Here is a 25,642-nt window from a genome sequence, read left to right as displayed (position 1 = left end):
TTTAATCTCATCCCAGTTGGCTTTTAATTACAGATCCAGAATCTCAAAGACTGTAATCCATTCGGACTCGAAGTTAGTTAATCCCTGTCCCTGGCTTAAGCTAATTAACACATCGATTACAACGTTGCGCGGACAGTGTCGCTTAAAATTGATGGCGCTCGTTAAAATATCTCCCTTGTCCGTGATTGCGAGGCCTTCTGGTCTTGACTGCGCCAACTGGTTGCGTCTATTTTTAGGGCCATGGCCCTCGAGCAGCAGGTGCACTTGTGGCCCATAGATGATCACATTCGCGAACCAGTTGGCGCATCATCCCCGTCACCACCATCTGTGGATCGCCTTCAAGTGTAGGTGACGGATAGCCTCGGACTGCCAATATCGCTTACTTCCAGACAATGGATGGGCCATGATATCCACGCTTCTGGGCCACACAAGTAATTCTCTCTTTTGTTCCGCCGGCGTTGACACTTTTTTTTCGCCCCCATCCACTTGAGCAAATTATTATCTTTCTCTGCTAACGCGTTTCGGCTCTTTATATTTAATTTCAGATCATTAACCGACCCTTTTTCAGCTTGATCGCTTTTCGGTGACTATATTCCAAAATGTCAGATAATGGCGAAAGGTGAGTCGATTGGAATCGACTTTAAAAATGTATTGTGTTACTATTAATATGTTTATTCCCACAGGACTCGTAAGGAAGGCAGCATGGTGGGTTTAATCTGTGACGACGGAGTGATTCTGGCCACCAGTTCGAGGGACAATCTTATTTACCTACTGGAAGAGCGCATTTAGTAAGGGCATTCAAGTTTTAAATAGTTTTTGCAAGAGATTGCCAATAAAAATTGCCAGTCCGACAAACAATTAAAAATGTTTTTTTGCATAAGAACTGATTGTAATTTGTTTGATAAAAACGTAGATATTAATTGTCAAAACTTAACAGTTTTTATTTGTCTGGTCTAATAATATAGTTAATAGTACATAAATTCCCTTGCAATTTGTAATCTACAGCTGCTGTGCCCCTCGTTCTGGAATTGAACGCAAAAAGTTCTTGATGTGTGCGTGAAGGTGGACTACCTAACACGTGAGTCGGGACAAAAGATGACGGTGGGCCCAGGTGCGGGACTTGTTGTGCCAGAAGTTCGAATACGACGAGTCCGTGGATATCCTGCTGGGCGGCCAGGATGATTTGGGCCTCCATATCTACAGTTTGAAAGCAAATGGAGGATCCAGGCGGGTGATATATGCAGCAAAAGGCAAAGAATCTGATGAAGCAGTGGCTTATTTGGCGGAGCACTGGAAGGAGTCCTTGACACTGGATGAAGCTGAACAGTTGGCTCGGGAGTCACTCAAATTGGAGGACAATGACTTCGTGGAGATATGCATCATCAATAGGGCTGAGCAAACAGAGGAGGCGGCTAGCGATGAGGATAACTAGTCTGGCAGATCGCAGAACAGCAATTGGTAGATCCTTCATTTACCTTCTATGTAGTAGTTAATCGCATCATTCCCTTTTCACGTTGAAAATAAATGAATTGTTGATGCTAGACTGCCTCCCCGGTAATTAGCCGCATTTCTCAGCGTTTTGCAAGTTGGCAAGGAATAGATTAGGCACTCCTCCCACCGAAAAGGGGGCGCGCAAGCACAAGTGATTTATACTCCACCCCGACTTGGATAATTAATAATGATTAAGGCTGGCGCCCATCAACGGCAGGCAGCTTTGAGTCCTTACACGCGTTATATATAGCTCTATATAGATCCCACTAACCAGATCCGCTCGTTCGCCTCCAGGGGACTGGCATCCAGCTGTGCGGATTAACTTGAATTTATATGTTCTGCCTGCATTTGAATAATTTCATATTCGAGCTGGGAATCGGATCTCTATCTTCCACACCCCCTCGCTGCTTTTTTTCTTCATTTCTGTGCGTGACCAGGCTTCATTTTCTACTCCTCCAGCCAGTTGTGTGGTCTCCTTCCATTGACAGCTCTTGGGTGGCATTATGCTGTCTGCTCCGGATTTTCACACTTTTCTGGCCAGCACTCCAGACAGTGCTAATTGATTTCTACGTAGATTGGACTTCTTGTTAATCGGCTGCGCGGCGGGTTAAGTGGATCTTAAAAGGATATGATTAAGTATCTGAACTGCGTGAGACTAAAAAACCAAATTTTTAGTTAACGGTATTTATCTATTTTCCAAGCTAAGATTAAATATCTTTATTATCATTTATATGGTAAAAATAAACGGTCTGATAATTAAAAAGAAGATTTAAATTGTAAAGTCTGAGCAAATTATACAAATACTCATATAAACGTTTAATAAGACAATTATGTGAAGTGATCAACTGCAATGTTTCTAATAATTAATTTTTTAATTTGCGTAATCGATTTTATATATTTCATTTAAGAGGTTTTGATATATTTGTCTTTGAAGTGGATTTACTTAACTTTCTCTGGTTTCATTGCATAATTTAACCAGCTCAGCGAAATTTGCCTTATATCTCATCTGTCTTCTCAACGCTTTTACCATAAATCCCAGTATTTTGGCTCACTCGACCTCAAACCTCAAATATTTGGACGGCATTTCAGTCTCCCTCCTTTTTGTATTTTTTTCTTTTTTTTTGCGTTTCATCCAATCTGAAAGTGCAATCTCTGACGAAAATAAAATGTCAATGCCAGGGCGATAAGACAAGAAGGACGAGGCGAAAAAAATCAAACATCAAATATTCCCAATAAATTAAATACGGCGAGTTCCGAGAAGGACGCATCCTCACTCTGCCGGCATTCAATAATATTTCACTTTCAATCTGCAGAAAGGTGCAAAGAAGCTGGCCCAGGGGTTTCGTGGGGGGGGGGGGGGGGGGGGGACCATCTGAATACGAAATCGAGTTGTGCTACCTTTTGATATCTTTATTTACACCACACCAGCCCGAAAAAATACAGAGAGGTGCACAGCAATGCAGACAGTGTCACCTTTCAGCGGCTCGAGGTGGAAATATATTTATGTGGCATGCAACTTGCAAGGTGTGACAACAAGAAAATTTATCTGCACCATCTCTGCAGCACCTTCATCTCCTGACCTCCTCCCGCAACCCACACTTCAGGGACGGAATGCATATGAGCGGGCTACCGCCAGCGGATTTATATGGGATCCGAGTTGGGGATTGCCATCTTAATGCGACATTAACTCGGCGGAATCTGTGTGTTTGGCCCAGGCAAATATGAGGTGCATAATGTACACGAACGTGTTGGGCGGAAGGGATTATCTATGGAATAGTCACCTGTTGCTCTGGGCAGATAAATGCATTACAGGTGTAGCATATGTGTAGCATAAATCTCATAAACTTAACCTATATGTGGACTTCAAAAATGATATCATGTTTACAAGAAAGGAAGCACACTTCGGCATACCGAAGTTTATATACCCTTGCATATTTATATGCGAAAATGTTTTAAAACATTGAGCTACGATGATTTTCAGCTCAAACAATCGATATATCGTTTTCCAAATTGAATTAAATTAAAATCGTAAATCTGATAAATTTGATAGTTTAAATTATTACTATTTCCAAGAGAATTTTTGAAAAAATTTAAAAATATAAAAGTTAATTTTTAGTTTTTTTTTTTAATATTCCGATTGTTTCCATGGGAGTTAATTGATATAGTAGTCCGATTTTAATGAAATTTAAACGATAATTCTGAAATACTTAACAATTCTAAATTTTGAAAAACTACCAAAATTATAATGTCCCTCTTCAAGGGTATAAAAATAATGTGGGACTTACTATCCTTAAAAGGTTAAAAAAAAACTATTTTCCTACATTCGGTACTTGTTACATGAGTTCTCGGTTGCTAGAGAATTAATTTCCCATAGAAACGGTATTCATCAAGGATATTAAACATGTTCACTGTATGCCATAAAAACAACTTTGTAAGTTCAACTTTTTATAAACACTTTCTTGCCGACTATCTCTGCATATAGAATTTATTTTTTATGCTGCTGCTGCATTGGCAACCTTTAATGAAATTGGACATGCAACATAAAGTTAATTTGCTTTTAATTAATTTATAAATGCAGCAACATCACAAAATGGCAGCCGAAACAAACAGGAGCAGAGGCTAGAGGAGACGGGAATTAAGCCCAGTCGTAAAGAATTTTTATTCTCGCATTCCCGTATAGATTTTTATTTTGTTTATGTTAATTTCAGTTTTATTTTTGCTGCTGCCGCTGCTGTTGCTGTTGCATTTGCGGCATGCAACAAGCGGCACGAAGTGTCGCTGACAGCATGTCATCAGCACGTTGGGTGCAGGGAATCCGGGAGGCGATTGGCCACGCCTCCTTATATCGGTGGGCGTGTGCAATGGCAGCAATTTCATTAAAATTTACTGCACACTGCAGCGGCGAAAAAATTGTTGCGGTCAATTAACGTCAGCAACGCGTTGCCATCGCTGCGGCATAAACCGTTCACGCCCCCCTTTTCCATGCAATTTTCCGACCTTTTCCCTTGATTTTCCCTCTGCTCATTAACAGCCGCCAGTGCTGAGTCCACAAGCGATTTTATTCCCATTTTGCATCTCTATACGAAACTTTTTGTTTATTGTCGCTGGCGTGAATAAATAAATAGGTTCCATTGACATATGCTCAAATAAATAATAGAGCGCATTTAAATTATTGCCCCAGCTTGGGCCAGGATATTGCATGCAGTGCAGGAAGGAAGGAGGACTCCCTGTGCCATATCCTCCGATGCGGCTGTGAATTATGATCCGGACGGGGAGACCGCAAGACCCACAGAGCCCCATAACAATAAACGGCGAGCCTTCAAGCCGACGACGATCATTTTAATTTCGCACTCAACAAAGGCCCAGAAACTGTCAATGGTGAGTGAATAATTTTCAGAAATTACATTAAAAGGAGAGGCTAGATACGCACAAAGCGAAGTTTTAAATGCCACATTAATTTAAAAAATATTGTTTAAAAAGGGTTAATAAAAATACTTTAAAGAGATTGCTGCGTATTTTTAAGAATTTAATTCACTTTATTTTTTTAATAGTATTTAATTTTATTTATTTTAATGATCAAATCAGGTTGGTTTAAAAAGGAAACTAATGTTGTTTCAGGTTTTGTTAAAATATTTTTTGATACGTGGGTAGCCAAATTAATTTAAAAAATATCGTTAAAAAAAGGGGTTAACCAAAAAATCTTATAGAGATTGCTGCATATTTGAAGAAATAAATTCAATTTATTTTTTCATAGTACTTCAGCCTTTGATAAATTGTTTTATGATATGTGGGTAGCCTTTTCCAAACTTATTTATAGTATTTGTTAAAATAAAAAATAAGTCTCCTAAATGAAGCAATCGTACCCGAAGACGGAATAATTACAAATAAACGAAATGGTTACATCTTTTGTGATGAAATTGTAAGGCAACTGCGAAATGAGTGCTGATATTAACCTTACTTCAATATACATCTTCTTATTCATTTGCTAGAATTATGTCAATGTACTTGCAAACCAATTTCCCGACCATCAGAGCGAGAACCCAATCAAATGCATTTGGCCTAGAGAATCCCGGCTACTTAATTGATAACTTTTCCACTAAACTAATTTGTTTGTTGTTGCGCAGACTTATCAGAGCCACAGAGCTGAACAAGTGAAAAGAATTTAATTAAGCTGCAGAAGCCAAACCAAAATGTTCCACAATATCGAGCAGACGGAGGGAGAAGTGAGAGGTCCAGACACAGATACCACGCGATGCGTGTGCCGAAGCCCCCGGGAAGTTGACCCCAAAAGGTTTCCATTCCCCAAACTCGCAAAAAGCCAACTTATTAAGCCTCCTTGCAAGTGGGCGTGGCGCAATAACACAGACCCTCTCGCATCGCAAAGGAAATTGCAGATGACTCGCTGGGCAGCCGAACCGCAAATTAGTTTCGCTTTGGAGGGATTCTCCTCGGGATCCGGCTACCAATGTCAAGCAAAGTCCGCGCCTGAATAAATATGAAAATATTGTTCAAGTATCCAACCAGGGCCCAAGGCGTCTTTCCTGGAAACAGAAAGAGCAACCGGAATAACAATAACAACAATCACCCCCTCAACAGAGGGCCCTGAAAAAGGGACTGGGGCAATGGACACTCAAAAAAAATGAGGTAAAAACTTAAGAATATCAAAACTTAAATCTTAATTTGATTTTTGTCTAAAAACCGTTCTTTAGAAATCAAGTTAATTTTTTCCAAATATAAGAACATAGTTCGTCTATATTGTACTTTAATGTAATACCTTAATTAATTTCGTAATATTTGTAAAAATTGTATAGTCTTGTAACTTAAAATTAAAATAAAATATTCTTAACAATGTTTGTTTTGAATTTAGACAAATAATAATTTATTTTTTTTATATTTCTTCAAACTATTGGGTGTGTTTCTCTAAATGGTTCATTCTTTTACAAACCGAAACCTTTTAATAAGTCACATTTTTTATGTCTGAAATTCTGGCAAATAAATAAATGGAAAAGAAATAATAATAATATGGTTTACTTTTTCTAAAAAATTAAAACTTTAAAAACAATTCTGAAAAGTTTACTTTTTTGCCCCATTTAGTTTTATAGTATTAGCTTCACGAAAATATATAAAAAAAATGTTCAAAGTTTGCTTCAAACATACTAGTTCTTTTCTAACTACGAAAAAGCTTTTTAAAGTCACAACCTTTCTGGGGGTGGTGGCCAAGTGGAAAGTTCGCCGCTGTTTGTTTTTTAGCCATGTATTTTTTCCTAACGCAACTTCCGTGCCATCAATAGTTTTTTATAATTAAAATGCGCAAAGCAATTATTTTAATTTTAAAAAGGTTCCCCGTCCCCCACAAACAACACACTCACAAACATTCCCAAAGTGGCCGGCAGGGGCGCTGCTGGAGCAATCAGCTTCATTGCGGTTAAAATATGAGACATGGAGGAGAATGTCTGGCAAATGTCACTTGAAAAATTTAAAAGCTCCGCAGACCCTGCAGCGCATAGGGGCTAGGAGAGGGGCAGGGAGAAGGGAAGGGGAAGAGGAAGGGTTTCGGGGGTTCCAAGGTAGGTATGATTGTGGGCGGTCGCGCAATGGGGCGTATGCTCGATGTTGGCAAAGGCGAAACTTAATTAATTTGAGTAACTTGGCAGCCGTCCGATCTGGATGCCCATGCCCCCGTCCAGGGAACCACTCTCCACCCCCCGTGGGCGTCTTTGTGGAACTTTGGGTGTGGCATGAATTCTTAATAACTGCTGGGACGGGGGGGCGGTGGGCGTGGTTGTCGCAGAAGTACAAAAAATGCAGGCGAGCACAGGGAAAATGCCGCTCCTCATTTTAATAAAAGGGTTGGAGACAGAAAGAAATACGGAAACTGACTATGTCAACATAATTAACTTTAAAGTGGGAAAGGGGAAGCGAGAGGGGGGTTGCGGATAGAATGGTGAGAAAAGCCGGGCAACAAAAATTCACCCTGCACATATGGATTCACTTCGTTTCAGTTGCCAAAAGCGCGCCTGCAAAAAAGTGAGCCATAAAAGGATGATGGACACAGCACCCACTCTTCAGCGAATCTGGCAAATGGCGTCGAGTGTTTCCCATAATAACTTTTAATGTGTTTTTTAGCGCCTTTCCAGTCAAGCTGAGCTCAACTGAGTTTACAGAGGCCATTTGGCGCGTTCTTCTAATTGCCCAACTTTGGCAAAACAAGAATGTGAAATCAGCGCGGAAAAACTTACAGCTCTAATGGTGATTTCTTTTTGCCATTTTTGGCCCTACTTCATCTGGCACAGGTGAGTGCATCCATTAGGTATCATATATCTAAGTAAGAACAGAGGTTTTATGTATCTCTTTCCTCAATAAAGTTATACAATAATATATTAACTTTACAATACGTATTCGGCTTCTAAGTTGTGCCAAGTCTTGTCTATTCATTCACGCAACCTTAAGTCAATCTAAACATTATCTTTTAAAGCCCAACATTTTTGCCTCTCACTTTAATTTACCTGTTTGCCAAACTTTTGATTGTCCAATTTGCAGCAGGAACAAGCTTACGTTCTCAAGAAAATACCAGAAATATAAAGGTATAAGCTATGTAGCTGAGAAGAGCTCTTAATTTGAACATTTTGACCACCGATGGGGCCACATGTGTCTGGCTTCTTGGCCAATTCTTCTACTGGTCTGCACCTCTCTATCTGCAGCTAATGTGCAATAAAATAAATGGAGATACTGACAGGAGAAAACCAGGAAGAATTGTTGCAGGAGTTTCTGCAAACGCTGACGACGATGACTTTTAAATTGTTTTGTTGAGGTGCCCGTGATGGTCAGATAGTTAAACAAGTGCAAAATTAATGAACTCGAAAGTCAATTTTACAACATTTAAAGCATTTATTTGAGGCTGTCTGGTTGGTGCTTAATTGTCGTATTGTTTTAGATTTAACTAAAAGGTATCATCTTTATTTCAGTTAATTTTACGTTTTGAAATATAATACAATATAATATATATAAAAAATATAATATTGGAGAGTTGGGTAATCTATTCATATTTCTTTAAAATTTTGTTTTGAATGAATTTGTTGAAATATTTACCATTGCGCTCTTTCCTTTTATTTCTGAACGTTAAAGTTTGGATCAGTATTTTTTTTTTTTAATATTCTTTGTGACCTGGATTTGTTATTATGGTGTGTTTTGTGCTGGCTCAAGGGTATTTATAGTGGATCAGTTTGGATCAGTTTTTTTTGCAAATAATCCGAAATGTAATAAAAAGAATATAACTATAGTTGTATATTTTTTTTCTCGAAAAAATATTATTTTGTAATTTTGATATTAGAAATGTTTTATGTTGAAGATGCGATCGCCACTACCTTTTTAAACTTTTTAAGAAAACGCGTCTTCCTTTTTACTCTTCGATTAACGTGCATAACAAAAAACTTTATTTAATAAATACATTAAGGGTTTTACAAATTTGTGTTAAAGTAAGTTACACTGTTCAGAAACTCTACCAAACATTGCTGTTTTTATTTTTGAATATTTAATGGAGTTGTTTCCACTTGTGAGTAGGAAATCTAGCACTCCCTATGCACAGGTGCCTTAAATGCCATTTCTGTTTCCAATCTAGCCGTGGATACTCCCTGCCCAGGACTTTGTGCCACGTCACCGAATGGCGTTAAATTTCTACCCTAAGTAGCTCACCGTCCAGCCTCAATATGGCTCGCTGACATGTTCAGCATGTTGGCCAGCTCGTCCCAGTCCAGAAAATGCTCATAAAATGTCGCCCGGCAAACGGACCCTAAGCCCCTGTCAGCTGGAGCAAAATGCGGGGGGGATTAAATAGGGACGGAAAGTGTCCCGGTTGCAGCATCATCGTCCTGACCTCGGGCCATCTGAAGCTCCGAAGTGAAGCAATTTAGGTGCTGTGCCCGTGTGCGTTGGAAAGTTAATGCTCTGTCGCAGATTAAAACCAAAACATGCGAACGGAACCACGGGCTCAGGTGATAACCGGTGAGAGGATAGGTTTCCGGGCCCGGAAAAGCTGCGTTGCTGTGTCATATTAGCACAACAGATTTTTCAGAATGCCGCCATCCTTCGGTTCAGGATGCCAGAGTTGTGACTGGAAAAGTCGGGATTTCGTGATAGTTTCGCTCAATCGAAAACTTTATCCTTGGCCATCCGAACATCCCTTTGATATATATAGAAAAACACAATTAATTATTTTGACCTGCGGCATTTTCAATTACCCAGGCTGTTTACAAATAGAACTTGAGCAGGGACCAATATTCAAACAGAAACAAAACAAAACAAAATCGATTTCATCGCCAGTCGTTTTTTTCAATTAAATTCAGTATTTCACTCAGCACTCATCAGACAGCTCCAGCAGCTTCTTCTATTAGCTTTTCCCCCAGAAGCATTTGGCCTCCAACTCCAGCCCGGAAACGGTTATTGAAATTGTTTCGAACATTTTACGCCTTCATTTTAGGAAATCGGTGGGTGGTGGCTCACAGTGGGTTTTGGGAAGGGGAGGTCATTCGATTCTATTGCCGGGGGCAAAAGACTATTTTTTTTTGTTCGTATTTTATTGGCATCTCAGCTTTGTCACGTGTCAATATGCAGAGATGGGTATGCCAAAGGACTCGCAGTAACAGCAGGAGGGAGTGAGTGGGAAACGGCACCGCCGGCAGCTCATTTAAATTTTAATTTGTTCGGCAGTCGAGTCTAGGTCTGTGGATACCCCGTACTCGGCCCCAGCCCCCAACTATATCCTCCATATCTGTTTCTCGACAGGACAAACTTTTGGGCATTGACAGTTGCGTTGCGCAAAAGTTTCTGAGGAATTCGCATTATATTTCAAAAGCTTTTCCGGTTGACTTTTCGGCCGGGGTCATGAATTCGTTTCAGTTGAGCTTTGATTGAATAACTGAATGATTTTCATCAGTCGAACTGCAGTAGATGAAGAAAGTTTATCATAATTAACCAAAATACTGACGTTGGAAGATTAAATGATTGTTTTGTAAGCACTGAGATCCATATCATAGAATACTTTTAAATTCCATCCATTTTTGTATCCTATCTTACCTTTTACGATCCACCTTTAGTAATCTGTCCACTGAAAATTGTATTTTCATTATTTTAACTACATCATTTTTACAGTCGTCAATGCCATAAATCGAATATGGAATCCAAAGAAGAATGGTCCACTGATCCAGGAACCAAAACCGAGGGCAGAGATTTCATTAGGATAACGAGCAAAACCATTCATATTTATTGCCTGGCACACATTTCTCGCTGTTATTTTCCACTACGCAGAAAACAGAATAATAAAACATCTTTAATCGATTTATAAATTGTTGAACATGTCCAGAACCTCAATATATTGATGCATTGTCTGCATTGACTGATGCCCAACACGGGCAAACAATGAACCAATTTCATTTAAATCGCATAAATTCAAATAAATAACCGGCAAACTGAAATGGAGAGTGGCGGAGGGGGTGGGGGAGGGAGAGGGTGAGATGAATAAAGGCGGGTTTCCAGATTGTGGAGACAAAGATTTAATAAACTGACACAAAAACACGCCGAGCAAACATAAAAATCAATAAACAATAAAGTTGATTTATGCGTCAAAGTGTCAATTGGCAGTAGCAGCATCGCCTCCCCCTCCCCCTCCATTTTCCCCTATTTGGTCCCCGATTTTCCCCCAGTTTTACGCCCTCTTTCCTCTTTGTTCTTATTGATGGTAGCGGGCATCCATGGCGTATGCGTAATTGCATTTGACAGTGCAACCGGTCAGAACTGAAGCCTGGCAGTCGGTCTCAAACGCATTTAAGTGCTTCATTCGATATTCCAATGATGCAGCCACGCCCTCTGCCCCACTACCGCCCCCTTTGCATTTGCCATTTTTATTTCGAAATATTTTTCGCCATTGAATGAATGATTGAGAAATATGCTTTTGATTTTATTCCCATTGACCGGCAACAGTTGCTGATCGTGTTGCACTTATTGTTGCAGTTCCAGCTTTGACATCCACAGGGAAATGGCGGGGGAAAGCGGGGAAAGTCGCGGAAAAGGAGAAGGGAAAGCGGAGTCCACAATTCAACTGTCAACCAAATCAATTTTGTGGCTTCAGCCATTTATCTTTGTTAGCGCTCAATTGACGCAGCCGCTGCCACAGATACAGATACAGATACAGATACTGATTCTCATTCCGCTTCTGGATCTGTTAGCTACTGACATTTGGGGCATAGCAACTAATTGAGGCAGCTGATTGGAATTTAATTGGGTTTTGCAGCTTTTGTTTGGCTGCACAGTTGCATTTCGGCAATGGTATGGTACGGTATAAATTGTTGATGCGATATTATGCAAATGAGTTGGACAAACATCGCGTTCAATTGGGTGTAAATTGATGAAGGGCTAGAAATATAATCGGCTTGATAAAAATCGATGGCGGCTTTTGCCACATTTGCATGGGATAGGTTGCAATTTCCTTTTCCAAAAAATGAGGCTTTGCTCTGATGAAATTAGAGGTTTATAATGGTCGTGTACGACTGACACAATTGCATTACAAATGTAACAGTTTGAGTTTTGCCTTTCTCTCTTATGGCCACAATGTTTTTCATTCTTTTTTCATAGAAAATAATAAATTAAGCTTAATAATCATCAAAGTCAAATTTAATTTAGTTTAAGATTTATAGGTTTTAAGAAATAGTAATGCATTACAAAACTTCAGAAATAGTTTAACAGTTCATGTAAATATTTACAAAAAGTCTTTGTTAAAGGATTATATGCAGTTATTATTGTTTCTGAGTAATCTATCAAATTTAATTATCTGATTTTTTGTACACATATTATGTTATATTTTAACTGTATTTTAAGACTAAGTAGTGGAAAAATATTTCTTGGGAAGGAGCCACATCTAATCTCCAGGAGCTCCTCTCAAAACAGGCGTTTTGTGTGACCACTATACCTTTGAACTGGATCATCACAAATTTGAAAATCAAAGAGATGTTAAAATATTACCCAATCTCGTAATTAATCGAAGGAATAAACAAAACATAGTTTTTTAACAAACAAATTTTTTTTGAGCAAAATTTCGGTTTTAATTTGCTAATAAACAAAAAAAAATTATCGATAAATTCCTTAAAAAATATATTTAAGAAGCTGGCGATTAAACTTGAGACTAATCGGTTTAGCCTTTTTCGAGTAATGATGGTCACCGTCTTTAAAAACACCATTTTAAATAAAACGCGTTTAAAGTTTACAACTGAGTACTTGTGCTTGCAAGCACTTTGAAATGCCTCTTTAAATTTTGGTGTAACTTCGAAAGTGTTCACCGGAGCGATATGTGTATTTTTAAATATATGTACACTTTCAAAATACAAAAAAAATTAAATGTTTTAAGAATTTGAACTGTATATAACCCCATAATTAGTTTAATTTTGGGAGGCACTGAGTAACGTTGTTTAGCCCACTTTGAACTACATTTCGGTGTCACCCCATCCAGCAATTTCACATGCAAGTGACCACATCATACGGCGAATCTTTCGTCTGGACTCAAACCCACTCAGCCGGATTGGAGAGCTCTCCTTTCGCTTTTCCCTGTTTGTCCATTGTCCACGTAATCAGCTCAAGAGCGATTATCTCTGAGCGGCCTGCATCTTCAGCTGGGCGAATATCCCCACCTCCTTGAAGCCGAAACTCTGTTTGTCTGCCAATAGAAGGGGCTACAGTTCGCTTTTCGCATTTCGCATTTTGCAGTCGCAGTTTCAGTCGCCAAGCGAAACTGCAATTCATCAACTCAAATCAGAGGAGACAGGGGCCCGCTGATCCACACGTCTAAGTCTCCAGGCGGCAGTTTGCCCACCCACAGTGGCCACAAGTCAACGAGGTGATTTGCATTCAGCCATGGGTTTCGGTTTGGTCCGGGGACTCGCCAGAGGAGGGAGCCGGATTAGACGCGACACTGATTGGGCCCGTGACCAGAGTTGTCAGCGTGACGTGGGCACGAGCCGTGAGGCACGAGCTTAGGTTGAGCCAAGGTCCCATACGGTAACCCTGCACTGGGGAAAATTACGCTTAATTAAAATGAAATACAATAATCAAGGTTTCAGATTAATCACCGGATTTTAATTCTTTTTAACAAAGTAAAATTAGACTACTTAGTTTTTTAGTTGGTTGCCAGTCCAATAAGATTTAAAGTTAGGGAAAAAAAATATATTTTTCAATTATGACTTTATTAACTTTTAGTGAGTAAGCTGGCAAACTACATTTTACATCAACTACCCCAATGATTTTGATTTCAGATTTAATATTTAAAATTGAATGTTTACTTTGCATAACTGGTGTGTTAGTTTTTACAAATTAATAATTTTTTATTGCACTGCCTTAAACATAAGAGAACTACTTAATGACAGTACATATATATTAAATAACATCTTTTCATTTAAGTGAGATTGTATTCTTAAGTTTGTTCATATCGCAGCTAACTAAAGGTTAATTCAGCTAAGGTCAGCTACATGTGTAAAGTTATCCGAGCGGATTTGAGAATAACTGAAATAAAGAGTAAAACTTATACGCGTAAATTCGGTCAAGCAGCCCGGGAACCACTCCCAATCTCCACTCCCCTCCATCCAAATAGCAATCTCCATCCATTCTCAACCCGTTTCCATTTCGGGACCCATCCGCATGCGTTACGCAAATTGAATTCGTTGGCTGGAAATTTATGCAACGTCGCGTCGGCCAAGGGAAAACAGCAACTACAAATGGGGGGCACATATAGGGGGGCATTCGGGGACCTTCGCCGAATGCGAGTGTGTGTATTTGGACAATGTACTTGGCCCCAGTCCGATATCGACAGAGCTGCATTCGTCGCAATGTGGCAACAGCAGCAGCAGCATCGCAGGAGCAACAGCAACAGCAACTGCGGCTGCAACTGCATGTAAAACTGGCAACTGGCAACTTCAGTCGGCGAGCGACTGAGAAATTTATGCTTTGTTTTGCCTTGGCGATACATGGAACATCAATTCTCGTTAACTTTTCATGCACGACTGGGCGATGGAACATGAAATGGATATGCATTCTCCATTCTTTGCACAGCCACTCGACCCAGCTGAAAGAGAAATGCGCAGAAACAATCAAACGTCAAACGGGAAAAGCTTTGCAAACAGAAAGTACATTTTTAAACGTAAAAGAGTGTATGTTTAAATAAAAAACAATTGAATACTGGATTGCAAGTGTTAAAAAAAATGTGTAATATAAATATTGCATTATAGAGAATGGAATGACAACAACTTTCGATAAAGATCCTGCGTCGATATGTAGTTTCTTATCTTGTCTGCTATGGAGTATTTAATCTTAAGAACTATACACATTTGAAACTATATTACCTATTTTTTTTTTTTAATTTAACCATGTCCGACTGTGTTTTAATTGATTATTGGGAATGATAAAAACAAGTGTTTTATACCTCTATTTGGTGTGGTTACTCAAACACTCAATTAAAAGAAAATGGAAGAACATATTTTTCATTTCTTGTCCTTGTTTTGTTGATCGCTTAATTTAACTCATTTTATTTCTAGATTTTCACAACAGATGTGTTCGATTTATGACTAACCACAACACATTTATTCGTTTGTGCAAATTTATCAATTGTTCCTCTTGGATTTGGCCCAGACTTTCCACCCAATTGAGCATTAAACACGGCCGACTTGCTAGGAACATAAACCACAAATTCGTTTTATTAACTCACCCGAGCCACAGACGACCAAGGCAAATAAAAAACATTTTTATTTCGGTATGCATGAAAATGGGAAACATGGGGCGTGTGGGTGGAAATATGCAAAGCGGCCTGACCTTCGTGACAAAGAGCACAACGACAAGTCACAACAATTGCTTGGGCCATTCAATAAAAATGTAAATTAACTTATCAATTACAACGCCCAAACAACAATAAACTGCACGGCCATTCGAGGGTGCGGCCTACTAGGCACGTGCTCTAAGTTCCGAAAACCCTACCTCCCACCACCCGGAAAAAAGAAAATTTTGTCGAGTCGGGTCCAATCTTGTGGCCACTTCTCCAGCCGGAGTTCCTTTTCTCTCGTAACGGTTTTCTTATGCAAATTGCCAACGCTAAAATATTCGAGGCTCATAATTTTTATTTCCGTTATTCGAGTTTCAAGATTGTATTGCATACTTGTTGGCGCATCTCCCCCACTTGTTCCCACTCCTTCGACAGCTTTTCCTGCGCCTTTTGGGAAATTTGCCTTGCTAATATGGCCGAAAAGGAGCCCAGTGTCTGCCAGGTTGTCTGGCGGATGCTCTCTTTTTTCATGGCCAGTTCCAGCTCCTGGGGGCAATCTCCATCTATTCAAACGGCGAACGAGCAGAGTGTGGGTGGGTACGCAGATATCGCGGACATAAATGACATAAGTTACGACTGTCAGATCTGATAATATCTTAATTTAGAGAGTGGGCGAGATCAAAGTTCAGAGTGGCTGGGGGCCACTATCAAGTTAAGTGATTGTAATGGCCCACACAAAGCAGGAAAAACTGTCAACAGGATCGAAGGGCTCCCTCTAAAAAAAAAACAGACAACTTTCTAGTGCAAATGGGAAAACTCAGGACACTAAAAAAAAATGTCCATCTTAAATTTTTGTTTCTCTATAATATAATAATAATCTTAAGAAGACATTAATTACTTTAACTGATAATATAAGGATATAAGAAACAAATATTACCATACATGATAAGACACCGAAAAAAGAATCGAAAAATAATTTAAATAGAAATCTAGTTTTAGTGTACTCTTGACACCTTCATGCAACCAGCTAAATGACTTGCTCGTCACTTCAGAGCCTCCCACAGAATTTTCACACACCACAGCGTTCGTGGACTTATTTCTCACCTTCTTGTTTTCCGTACTGCTGCACTTTTCCCGTTCAGGTCCAGAATTAAAGCATCACATAATCAGAGGTGGGCACAAAAATGCAGGGAGGGCACGAAAGTGGTCAGCAGGCGGATCCAGAATGATGATGATGAGGGGTTTGGGCTTGGGTTTCGGTTCGGATTCGGAGTTGGGTTGGGCCTGGTCATGCAAGGCGCATTTTCGCATTCACACTGCTCACCGTTGCTTTTCCAGCAAGTCAGACAAATTATGACCACGATTTGACTCTTCGAGGAAAAAGGAGCTCCTACTGCCGGCCAGGCGATAAGCATTTGCGTGATTAATGAAATGTGAGGCCCGGTCCCTGGCCGCCGAAAGTTATGTCGGTAAGGAGTTCGAAAGGCAAGCGGCTGGGGCCTTTCCATAAATAAACAATTAGGTCTCGCCACCCGCAACCAACTTCGCATTTTCCGGCTCCGACAACAATCCAATCCTGACTTACTGGCTCACAATGGGCGGGCTTTTCCGATTTCCCGCTTTCCCGCTTTCCCGCTCTCCCACTGTGTTTCGTGTTTTCCCCCGCCTAATTGACTCGCACTCGCCCAATTAGAACTCGTAAGCGGGCACGCTTTGCCCATTTGAATTTATATTGAAATTTAATTTAATTAATAGAGCGACTGGAGACAGAGCTGCACTTGGATTGGGGAGTGGAGCCAGCCACCAGGTGTTGTATCCATTTCCCATTTCATTTTCTCTGGCCTATCGCAGCGGGAAGTGTCAAACAGTCAACTCAATAACTGTTTATTTTAGTTGGCACATTTCCAATTTTGGCCTGGTCTCCTCTGTGAGTCAGTCTGTAATAGTTTTTTTGTTTTTGGCCAACTAGAGCACTTTATGGCCGTATATTGTGGCCATGCGATTGGCACTCTTTGTCTGCTCAGCCAGGGATTTGCATTTTCTATCTCAATTGGCGGCTTGCATTTCATTAGCCTGATCAATTTGGCTAAGCTTGCAAATTTATGGCAATAGAAAAAAGGTGTTAACAGCTGGGGAATATCGATTTAAATGGCGATGACTGGTTTTCTTGATAAAAATATACACAAATTGTTGTCCCTTTGCATTGATCCCAATAAATCACCACTTTAGATTTGATTTCCTGGGTAGGAAATGGATTTAAAATTTATGTTACTGAATAAATAAATATATATAGCGAATATTATTATTATGTTTTGAAATATCTATAATTTATGGGTTCAACGAAAACGCTGAAAATGAATGGCAATAAATTTAAATTTAAAAGTCATCAGAAACAAATTTGTATTATTTTTTGCCGGAATTAATACATCTATTCATAATATTTATTTTTACGTTTGTTTTTTATTTATACATCATAGACAATTTGAATTGCTAGAATTTCCTGGCACAAATAAGTTAATTTTAAAAAACATGTAACTTGGCTTGCAGCCTTCTTCTGTCTCTTAAAACCCTTCTCCGATCACTGCCCACCTGATGACAAAGTGATCAATATCCCTGGACGTCCATTGCCATCGCCATCCATAACAAGGCAAAATCCCAGGCCAAAAACGCCTCCGCTCTGCCATACCCATTTTCCGCTTTCCATCCGCCCATTTGCTACCGTTTAGCCAGATTGATTTCGGGCCAGAAGCCGCACGACTCCGCCGATCACTCCCCTGTTTTCGGAGGGGGAAAAGGAGGCGTCACGCCCACCGCTGCAGTTTTCCCATCGCCGGGCCCATCAATCAATTTCGAGTGCTCGCAGTGAGCGGGAGGCACTCCACTTGCCTTTACCTGCCTCCGAATAATCCAATCCGCGAGGAGGACGTGGCGGCGAGGCTAGGCCTGCGAGCGCTTTTGGCTGTAAAAATTGTTTCGGCATCATTTTTCATATCCGCAACCGAAACAAATCCAAGAAAAAATAACCTAAAGCCAGAAAACAATATCCAGTCGGCGGCATGCAAATCGAGTTGCATCCTAACAGCAGGAGCTTCATGGACTGATGGGAAACCAAAAGGTGAACACTGTCTTTGGTAGCCGACATTTCGAATTCCTTGTTATTAGTATTAGTATTTGATCTCCAGCAATATTGGCACGATCCGATCGACAATTTATTTCTGAGATGAAATTGTTTAGTTTTCCGGTGGTCTTTGTCAACCTAATTTTTTTTTGGTATGATTTTTTAAAGTATGTTACGTTTATTATGTGGAAGATAAAAGTTTAACAAGTCCAACCAGCCTTAGTCTCAACAATCTACCAGAAAATCGAATTTTTAAGAATTTTGTGAGTTTGGAAAACGGTAATTTTCAATTTGAATAAAACAACATAAAATATATAAAATTTTTTTGTTTTCAGATTGCAATTTGTATTTTTTTCCGTTAATGTGAGCTTAGTTATTAAACTGCTTATAAAAACAATAATTCACTCTGTAAGGGTAAAAGAGTATGATGGATGGAGGAGAGTTAAGTTTCGGTGGGCAGGGGTGCGTATACGTGATCGCTACATTTCTTTGGTCTTTCTGCGGCGCTTTGTTTGCGCTGCTATCGACACTCCGCCACTCCACCTCTCGTCCCCCACTTTGGGCCTTGTTTGCTCTTGGCAGTGGCGAGCAAAAGAGACAGCTGCACAAAAGCAGAGAGAGACAGCTGCAGCTAGGCAGAAAGAGACGGAGAGGGAAAGAAGGATTCGCTGTAGCGCGAATTTGTTGCAATTTCTCATTGTCAGCGAACGCGTTCGCCGGTAAATTTTGATTAAACGCTCCCCGGGAATTCACTTTGCCTTGCACTTTTTTGTTTTTATTTTTTCTGCCGATAGGAGGTGGCATGCCTTACTCCAAACCTTAATCCCCATCCCCCACCTCACCAATCAAACATCCCAGTTGGTGGCCAGCTCTTTCATTTGAATTTGATAAATGGCGCTCGTTGCAAAGCGATATGTTATGCAATTTAGGGATTTCTTTTTGGTTAAAAAATATTGAAGCGATAGCTAAATGTTTGTACAACTTGGAAATAAATGAACTGGCAGAAAAAGAGAAAAAGACTGTGATGAGAGTTTAATCAGGCTTTTGGAAATCAATTTGCCAAGGGTCTGGGAAAGGTGAGATGTCTTTTTTGGTCCGAGAATTCGTGAGAATGAAAATATAATATGCCTCACAATTTAGTAACTTATATTAAACCTGTGTCCTCAGATTAAATCGACCTCACTTAAGTACCAAACCCTATAATAAACCAGCTTAAAAGGGAGTAGCATAATATAAACTTACAAATTGCACAACCTGATCTCGAGGCGAGACAACGTAAACAAGGGCAAATTGATGCCTGACCGACAAGCGGTAATAATAACTTCGTGCCAATTAATCAGCGTCAAATCAGAGCGTCAACATTGCCGCCCCGCTACACGATCTTCATTATTTTTTCCTGTTTTTACAAATTCGCCAAAGAAGAATCGAATAATAGCAATTCACATTTTACGCAAACAACAATCGATTGGGAGAAGGGCAACACTGGTCGAAAAGCGCAGCCATCTTCTTGGCTTAACCGAACTTGGTCACTTTAATTCTTTTCGTGCTCCATTTTCGGCTTAGCAAGTCACGTGCTCCTCGATTTGCAAGCTTTATAGTAAGAAAATTGTAAAACTTTTTGTATTGATATAATTTAAAAAATTATTTCTATCAGAAATGAAGCCAATTCGTGCTAATTATTCAGCGTTAAGTCAGAGCGTCAACATTGCCGCCCCGCTCCACGATCTGCTTTATTTTTTATAGTTTTTTCCTGTTTTTACAAATTTGCCAAAGAAGAATCGAATAATAGCTATTCACACTTTACGCAAACAACAATCGATTGGGAGAAGGGCAACACTGGTCGAAAAGCGCAGCCAGCTTCTTGGCTTAACCGAACTTGGTCACTTTAATTCTTTTCGTGCTCCATTTTCGGCTAAGCAAGTCACGTGCTCCTCGATTTGCAAGCTTTATAGTAAGAAATTTGTAAAACTTTTTGTATTGATATAATTTAAAAAATTATTTCTATCAGAAATGAAGCCCCAATCTCCGAAAAAGAAGGCATCCAAGGCCAAACCGAAGGCCACAGTGCCGCCTAAGAATACTCAATCTAAGGTGGCCCCCGCAGAAACCGCCGCTTCTGCTAAATCTTCAGCCCCCACTGTGTCTTCTAAGAAAGTAGCAAAAGCTCCGGCGGTGGCTCTAAAGAATCTGGGTATGGCCATGAAAGGGTTGACTATCAAAACCGTCGAAACCGCTGGGAAGGAGGTGGACTCGTCCTCCGGTCCTTCGGCCACTGTGATTGCTAAGAAACGCAAATCCGCAGCCCCGAATCGTGAGACCACAACCAAATCGGATGCTCCAGCTGCCAAAAAGGTGACTCCGCAACAAACCACCAAGCCAAAAACTCCGGCAACTCCAAAGGCCGAAAAAAAGGAAAAAGCATCCAAGGAAGAAGTTGCTCCGAATGCCACCGAAATTAAGGCTGCTGCTCCGGCCAAACCCAAAACCAAACCAAAGCCGCAGGCCAAGCACCCGAAGAATCTTTTGCGCGGAAAAAAGGTGTCCAAAAAGAAGGTCTGGCAACGCTTCGTCATCGACTGCGCATGCGTGGCCGAGGATTTGCTCCTGGACGTCTCCGACCTTGAGAAGTACCTGAAGACGCACATCAAGGTCAAGAACAAGGTCAACCAGCTGGCCGACCTGGTGTTTTTCGAGCGTCCCAAGAACGACTCGCTGATCGTGCACAGTGCGGTGCACTTCTCGAAGCGCTACTTCAAGTACCTGGCCAAGCGCTATCTGAAGAAGCACAGCCTGCGCGACTGGGTGCGCATTGTGTCCACCGGCAAGGACACGTTCGCCATGCGCTACTTCCAGATGCAGGGCCAGGACGACGACGAAGGGGATGATACGGATTAGGAACTTTTCATTTTCCTGTTAATCCAATGGGCCATTTAAAAAAAGAAAAAATATTTTTCGCTAATTTTTCTGTACTTAAAATTGCTGTGTTTTTTTATGAATGACTTTTAAAGTGGCCCATAAATAGAATAAAAATTATTCTTCAACATCTTTTTTATAACACATTCCATTCAGAATAAATTGAAAAAGATTTATTTTAAAACTTTTTTACGTAACAGTATTTTAATTACTCAACTAAGCATTTTTGTTTTGAGTATGTGTTGCCAAGCCATTGCCTTGTTAAAATTCCATATGATTTGTAGTCTCCTTGAAAAACTAGCAAGTTTATATATCTCAAAAGCAGGTAGGAAGGATTGTTTCTTCGTTTAGGCTGCCTTTTTCGCATCCAGCCTTAACTTTTAACTTGGACGATTGACATTTCGGTGAGGGCCTCGAGTGGTTTTCGTCTTGTTTTGATTGGGATGAGGAGGAGCCAGTCTTGTTTTCTTTACCTTTTTACGCTTTTGTAAATACCTTAAATTGCCCCATTGGTTGGGATTGTGTGTTCGATGCCAGGCGGCTTAATTGCTTCGCTGTGGGTCTGCCAAATGGCCAAAACCATGGGATGGGGGGGCTGAGGTCTGTCAGCGTTGGCCGTAGGTGGTCCATAACAAGCTAATGAAATGCGAATCCAACGAAAATGCGACCAACCGAGTGAGTCAGGCAGCTGTCAAAATCGAAATCAACCTGAGCACTTGCGGGCTCGTTCGCTTCGTCTGGCGGCCAAAAAGAACCCAATGTCTAAAGCGAAATATTCACGACAGCCGGGGAGGAGAATACGAATACAAAGCGAAAATAAACATAAACGTCATGCAAATCGTATGGTAATTGCTGTCATCGCCGGCTCTTGTCAAAACGGGTTGAAGTGTTTTGTAAATGCCAGAAAAAATTAAATTCCAGACATGCAGACGAGTACCAATAATGATACTAAGAATGTTAAAGGGGCTTCAGCAGAGGGGAAGTCGAGAGAGACACACACGCGATTATTATTTTGTCAAATGGGAAAACGATATCAGGTCCAAACAGAAGGAACAGCATCTGACAGTAGACTTAACTGGCAAGAAATCTGACAGCCACCGATGATTCAAATTGAATGAACTAACACTCATGGGTGTTGCTAATCAAACTTCTGACACTTATAATTTTTTCCTATTAATAAAAATGTTTATCATATGTTAGTAACTCATAAAGATTACCTTTTATTTATAACAAACATTTTAACAATGAGTAACGATGACAACTCGCTTTGATTTTACGAAGCATTTAATGGAAAAATAATATTAAGCGACTGTCACTTTATTAATTCCAAATTAAATCGATTGCAAACACTGTTTTTAAAGCTGGGAAAACATTGTGTCAATAGTATGGAAAATCAAAAAAAAATTGGTTTTCTTGTATTTTAAATTGAAAAGGCATTGTAACTCATGTTAAAAAAATATTAAAATAGCTACATCCTAGTTGTGTCTACGAATTTACAACTGATATATATTTATCATAGCTTATTATAAAAAGCAAAAAATTATTTTATAAACAAATATTACTTAATGAATGTCATAAGAGCTACAAAATAGCTAATTACGTTAAGCGGAAACCTTTAACTCAGCTGCCACACTTTTCCGAGTTTAGTGTTTTTCAATATAGAGCACAACTCGGTTTTTTCTTATAGGAAACTAAAGATGGACAAACATTTTTTAGAGAAAAATCTAAGATTTTGCAGAGAAATGTCCCACCAAATAATTGAATTTTCTGAACTTTTCTCTCATAACCAGAGTTATGGAGTTAGCCCAGAATGAAGAAAACAGTCGAGTTAAAGCTAACTCGATAGAAAACTAAAGGCAGTGTGGAAATTCTATTACAAACCCAAATATTCGATATATGGATACTATCGTGAGTGCTTAGCACAGCTCTACTGTTTTTAAACTCATCCCAGTTGGCTTTTAATTACAGATCCAGAATCTCAAAGACTGTAATCCATTCGGACTCGAAGTTAGTTAATCCCTGTCCCTGGCTAAGCTAATTAACACATCGATTACAACGTTGCGCGGACAGTGTCGCTTAAAATTGATGGCGCTCGTTAAAATATCTCCCTTGTCCGTGATTGCGAGGCCTTCTGGTCTTGACTGCGCCAACTGGTTGCGTCTATTTTTAGGGCCATAGCCCTCGAGCAGCAGGTGCACTTGTGGCCCATAGATGATCACATTCGCGAACCAGTTGGCGCATCATCCCCGTCACCACCATCTGTGGATCGCCTTCAAGTGTAGGTGACGGATAGCCTCGTACTGCCAATATCGCTTACTTCCAGACAATGGATGGGCCATGATATCCACGCTTCTGGGCCACACAAGTAATTCTCTCTTTTGTTCCGCCGGCGTTGACACTTTTTTTCGCCCCCATCCACTTGAGCAAATTATTATCTTTCTCTGCTAACGCGTTTCGGCTCTTTATATTTAATTTCAGATCATTAAACCGACCCTTTTTCAGCTTGATCGCTTTTCGGTGACTATATTCCAAAATGTCAGATAATGGCGAAAGGTGAGTCGATTGGAATCGACTTTAAAAATGTATTGTGTTACTATTAATATGTTTATTCCCACAGGACTCGTAAGGAAGGCAGCATGGTGGGTTTAATCTGTGACGACGGAGTGATTCTGGCCACCAGTTCGAGGGACAATCTTATTTACCTACTGGAAGAGCGCATTTAGTAAGGGCATTCAAGTTTTGTTTTCGTATTCTCTGCTCAAGATTTTCTTCCAGAGGGTATTATAATTTATAGATATGGTGTTTTTCTCATATCTAAATCAGTAGAACATTCAAGTCTGCTTGTTACTTTTTTAAGTTTAGTAAAACCCAGATGGCAAACCTATTACCAATTTTTTTGGATTAATTGATATATTAAATTAACAATTATAATTATATTTTTTGTTACTGCAAGGTTAACATAAGTACTTCGAATTTGGAATGTGAATTTTCTTCCTGTTGGACAAATGTTATCCGAAGTAAAAAATTGCCTAACTTCTTAATAAAACTTGAAATTCCCCTAACTTTTTAATAAAAACTTGAAATTCCCCTTTTAAATTGTTTTTGCAAGAGATTTCCAATAAAAATTACCAGTCCTACAAACAAAAAAAAATTGTTTTTTGCATATTAATTGTCAAAACTTAACAGTTTTTATTTGTCTGGTCTAATAATCTAGTTAATAGTACATAAATTCCCTTGCAAATTGTAATCTACAGCTGCTGTGCCCCTCGTTCTGGAATTGAACGCAAAAAAGTTCTTGATGTGTGCGTGAAGGTGGACTACCTAACACGTGAGTCGGGACAAAAGATGACGGTGGCCCAGGTGCGGGACTTGTTGTGCCAGAAGTTCGAATACGACGAGTCCGTGGATATCCTGCTGGGCGGCCAGGATGATTTGGGCCTCCATATCTACAGTTTGAAAGCAAATGGAGGATCCAGGCGGGTGATATATGCAGCAAAGGGCAAAAAATCTGATGAAGCAGTGGCTTATTTGGCGGAGCACTGGAAGGAGTCCTTGACACTGGATGAAGCTGAACAGTTGGCTCGGGAGTCACTCAAATTGGAGGTCAATGACTTCGTGGAGATATGCATCATCAATAGGGCTGAGCAAACAGAGGAGGCGGCTAGCGATGAGGATAACTAGTCTGGCAGATCGCAGAACAGCAATTGGTAGATCCTTCATTTACCTTCTATGTAGTAGTTAATCGCATCATTCCCTTTTCACGTTGAAATAAATGAATTGTTGATGCTAGACTGCCTCCCCGGTAATTAGCCGCATTTCTCAGCGTTTTGCAAGTTGGCAAGGAATAGATTAGGCACTCCTCCCACCGAAAAGGGGGCGCGCAAGCACAAGTGATTTATACTCCACCCCGACTTGGATAATTAATAATGATTAAAGGCTGGCGCCCATCAACGGGCAGGCAGCTTTGAGTCCTTACACGCGTTATATATAGCTCTATATAGATCCCCACTAACCAGATCCGCTCGTTCGCCTCCAGGGGACTGGCATCCAGCTGTGCGGATTAACTTGAATTTATATGTTCTGCCTGCATTTGAATAATTTCATATTCGAGCTGGGAATCGGGATCTCTATCTTCCACACCCCCTCGCTGCTTTTTTTCTTCATTTTCTGTGCGTGACCAGGCTTCATTTTCTACTCCTCCAGCCAGTTGTGTGGTCTCCTTCCATTGACAGCTCTTGGGTGGCATTATGCTGTCTGCTCCGGATTTTCACTTTTCTGGCCAGCACTCCAGACAGTTGCTAATTGATTTCTACGTAGATTGGACTTCT

The 25,642-nt window shown here is 40.1% G+C and overlaps 3 protein-coding genes across 6 annotated transcripts; all 3 read left to right on the top strand.

Moving 5' to 3' along the window:
* Window positions 1-25,120, top strand: LOC128255483 (uncharacterized). 4 transcript variants are annotated; one of them, XM_052985120.1, is made up of 4 exons: window positions 1-72; window positions 23,793-23,867; window positions 23,932-24,036; window positions 24,569-25,120. In XM_052985120.1, the coding sequence occupies exons 2-4, from the start codon at window positions 23,848-23,850 to the stop codon at window positions 24,993-24,995; spliced, it is 552 nt and encodes a 183-aa protein (XP_052841080.1). In that variant the 5' UTR covers window positions 1-72; window positions 23,793-23,847; the 3' UTR covers window positions 24,996-25,120. The 4 variants fall into 4 exon arrangements, with proteins under 4 accessions (XP_052841080.1, XP_052841077.1, XP_052841081.1 ...); XM_052985117.1 differs by lacking the exon at window positions 1-72 and adding an exon at window positions 23,231-23,321; XM_052985121.1 differs by lacking the exon at window positions 1-72 and adding an exon at window positions 23,270-23,321 and having other exon boundaries at window positions 23,817-23,867.
* LOC128255533 (uncharacterized) lies at window positions 600-1,432 on the top strand. The gene is made up of 3 exons (XM_052985187.1): window positions 600-619; window positions 684-705; window positions 1,112-1,432. Exons 1-3 carry the CDS (start codon window positions 600-602, stop codon window positions 1,430-1,432), a joined length of 363 nt encoding a protein of 120 aa, XP_052841147.1.
* On the top strand, window positions 20,211-21,425 carry LOC128255482 (60S ribosomal protein L22). Its single transcript, XM_052985116.1, has 2 exons — window positions 20,211-20,352; window positions 20,410-21,425. Exon 2 carries the CDS (start codon window positions 20,412-20,414, stop codon window positions 21,294-21,296), a length of 885 nt encoding a protein of 294 aa, XP_052841076.1. The 5' UTR covers window positions 20,211-20,352; window positions 20,410-20,411; the 3' UTR covers window positions 21,297-21,425.
* Window positions 25,121-25,642: the final 522 nt, after the last annotated feature.

The sequence above is a fragment of the Drosophila gunungcola genome (genome assembly GCF_025200985.1).
Source record: "Drosophila gunungcola strain Sukarami chromosome 2R unlocalized genomic scaffold, Dgunungcola_SK_2 000011F, whole genome shotgun sequence".
Taxonomy (NCBI): domain Eukaryota; kingdom Metazoa; phylum Arthropoda; class Insecta; order Diptera; family Drosophilidae; genus Drosophila; species Drosophila gunungcola.
The sequence above is the reverse complement of the archived record's forward strand: the minus strand, read 5'-3'. Positions and strand labels throughout refer to the sequence as shown.

Coding starts and splice junctions, on each gene's coding strand:
- LOC128255533 (XM_052985187.1), top strand. CDS start 600: ATGTCAGATAATGGCGAAAG. Junction 620..683: donor ATGTCAGATAATGGCGAAAG/GTGAGTCGATTG, acceptor TTATTCCCACAG/GACTCGTAAGGAAGGCAGCA. Junction 706..1,111: donor CTCGTAAGGAAGGCAGCATG/GTGGGTTTAATC, acceptor CGGTGGGCCCAG/GTGCGGGACTTGTTGTGCCA.
- LOC128255482 (XM_052985116.1), top strand. CDS start 20,412: ATGAAGCCCCAATCTCCGAAAAAGAAGGCATCCAAGGCCAAACCGAAG.
- LOC128255483 (XM_052985120.1), top strand. CDS start 23,848: ATGTCAGATAATGGCGAAAG. Junction 23,868..23,931: donor ATGTCAGATAATGGCGAAAG/GTGAGTCGATTG, acceptor TTATTCCCACAG/GACTCGTAAGGAAGGCAGCA. Junction 24,037..24,568: donor CTACTGGAAGAGCGCATTTA/GTAAGGGCATTC, acceptor TGTAATCTACAG/CTGCTGTGCCCCTCGTTCTG.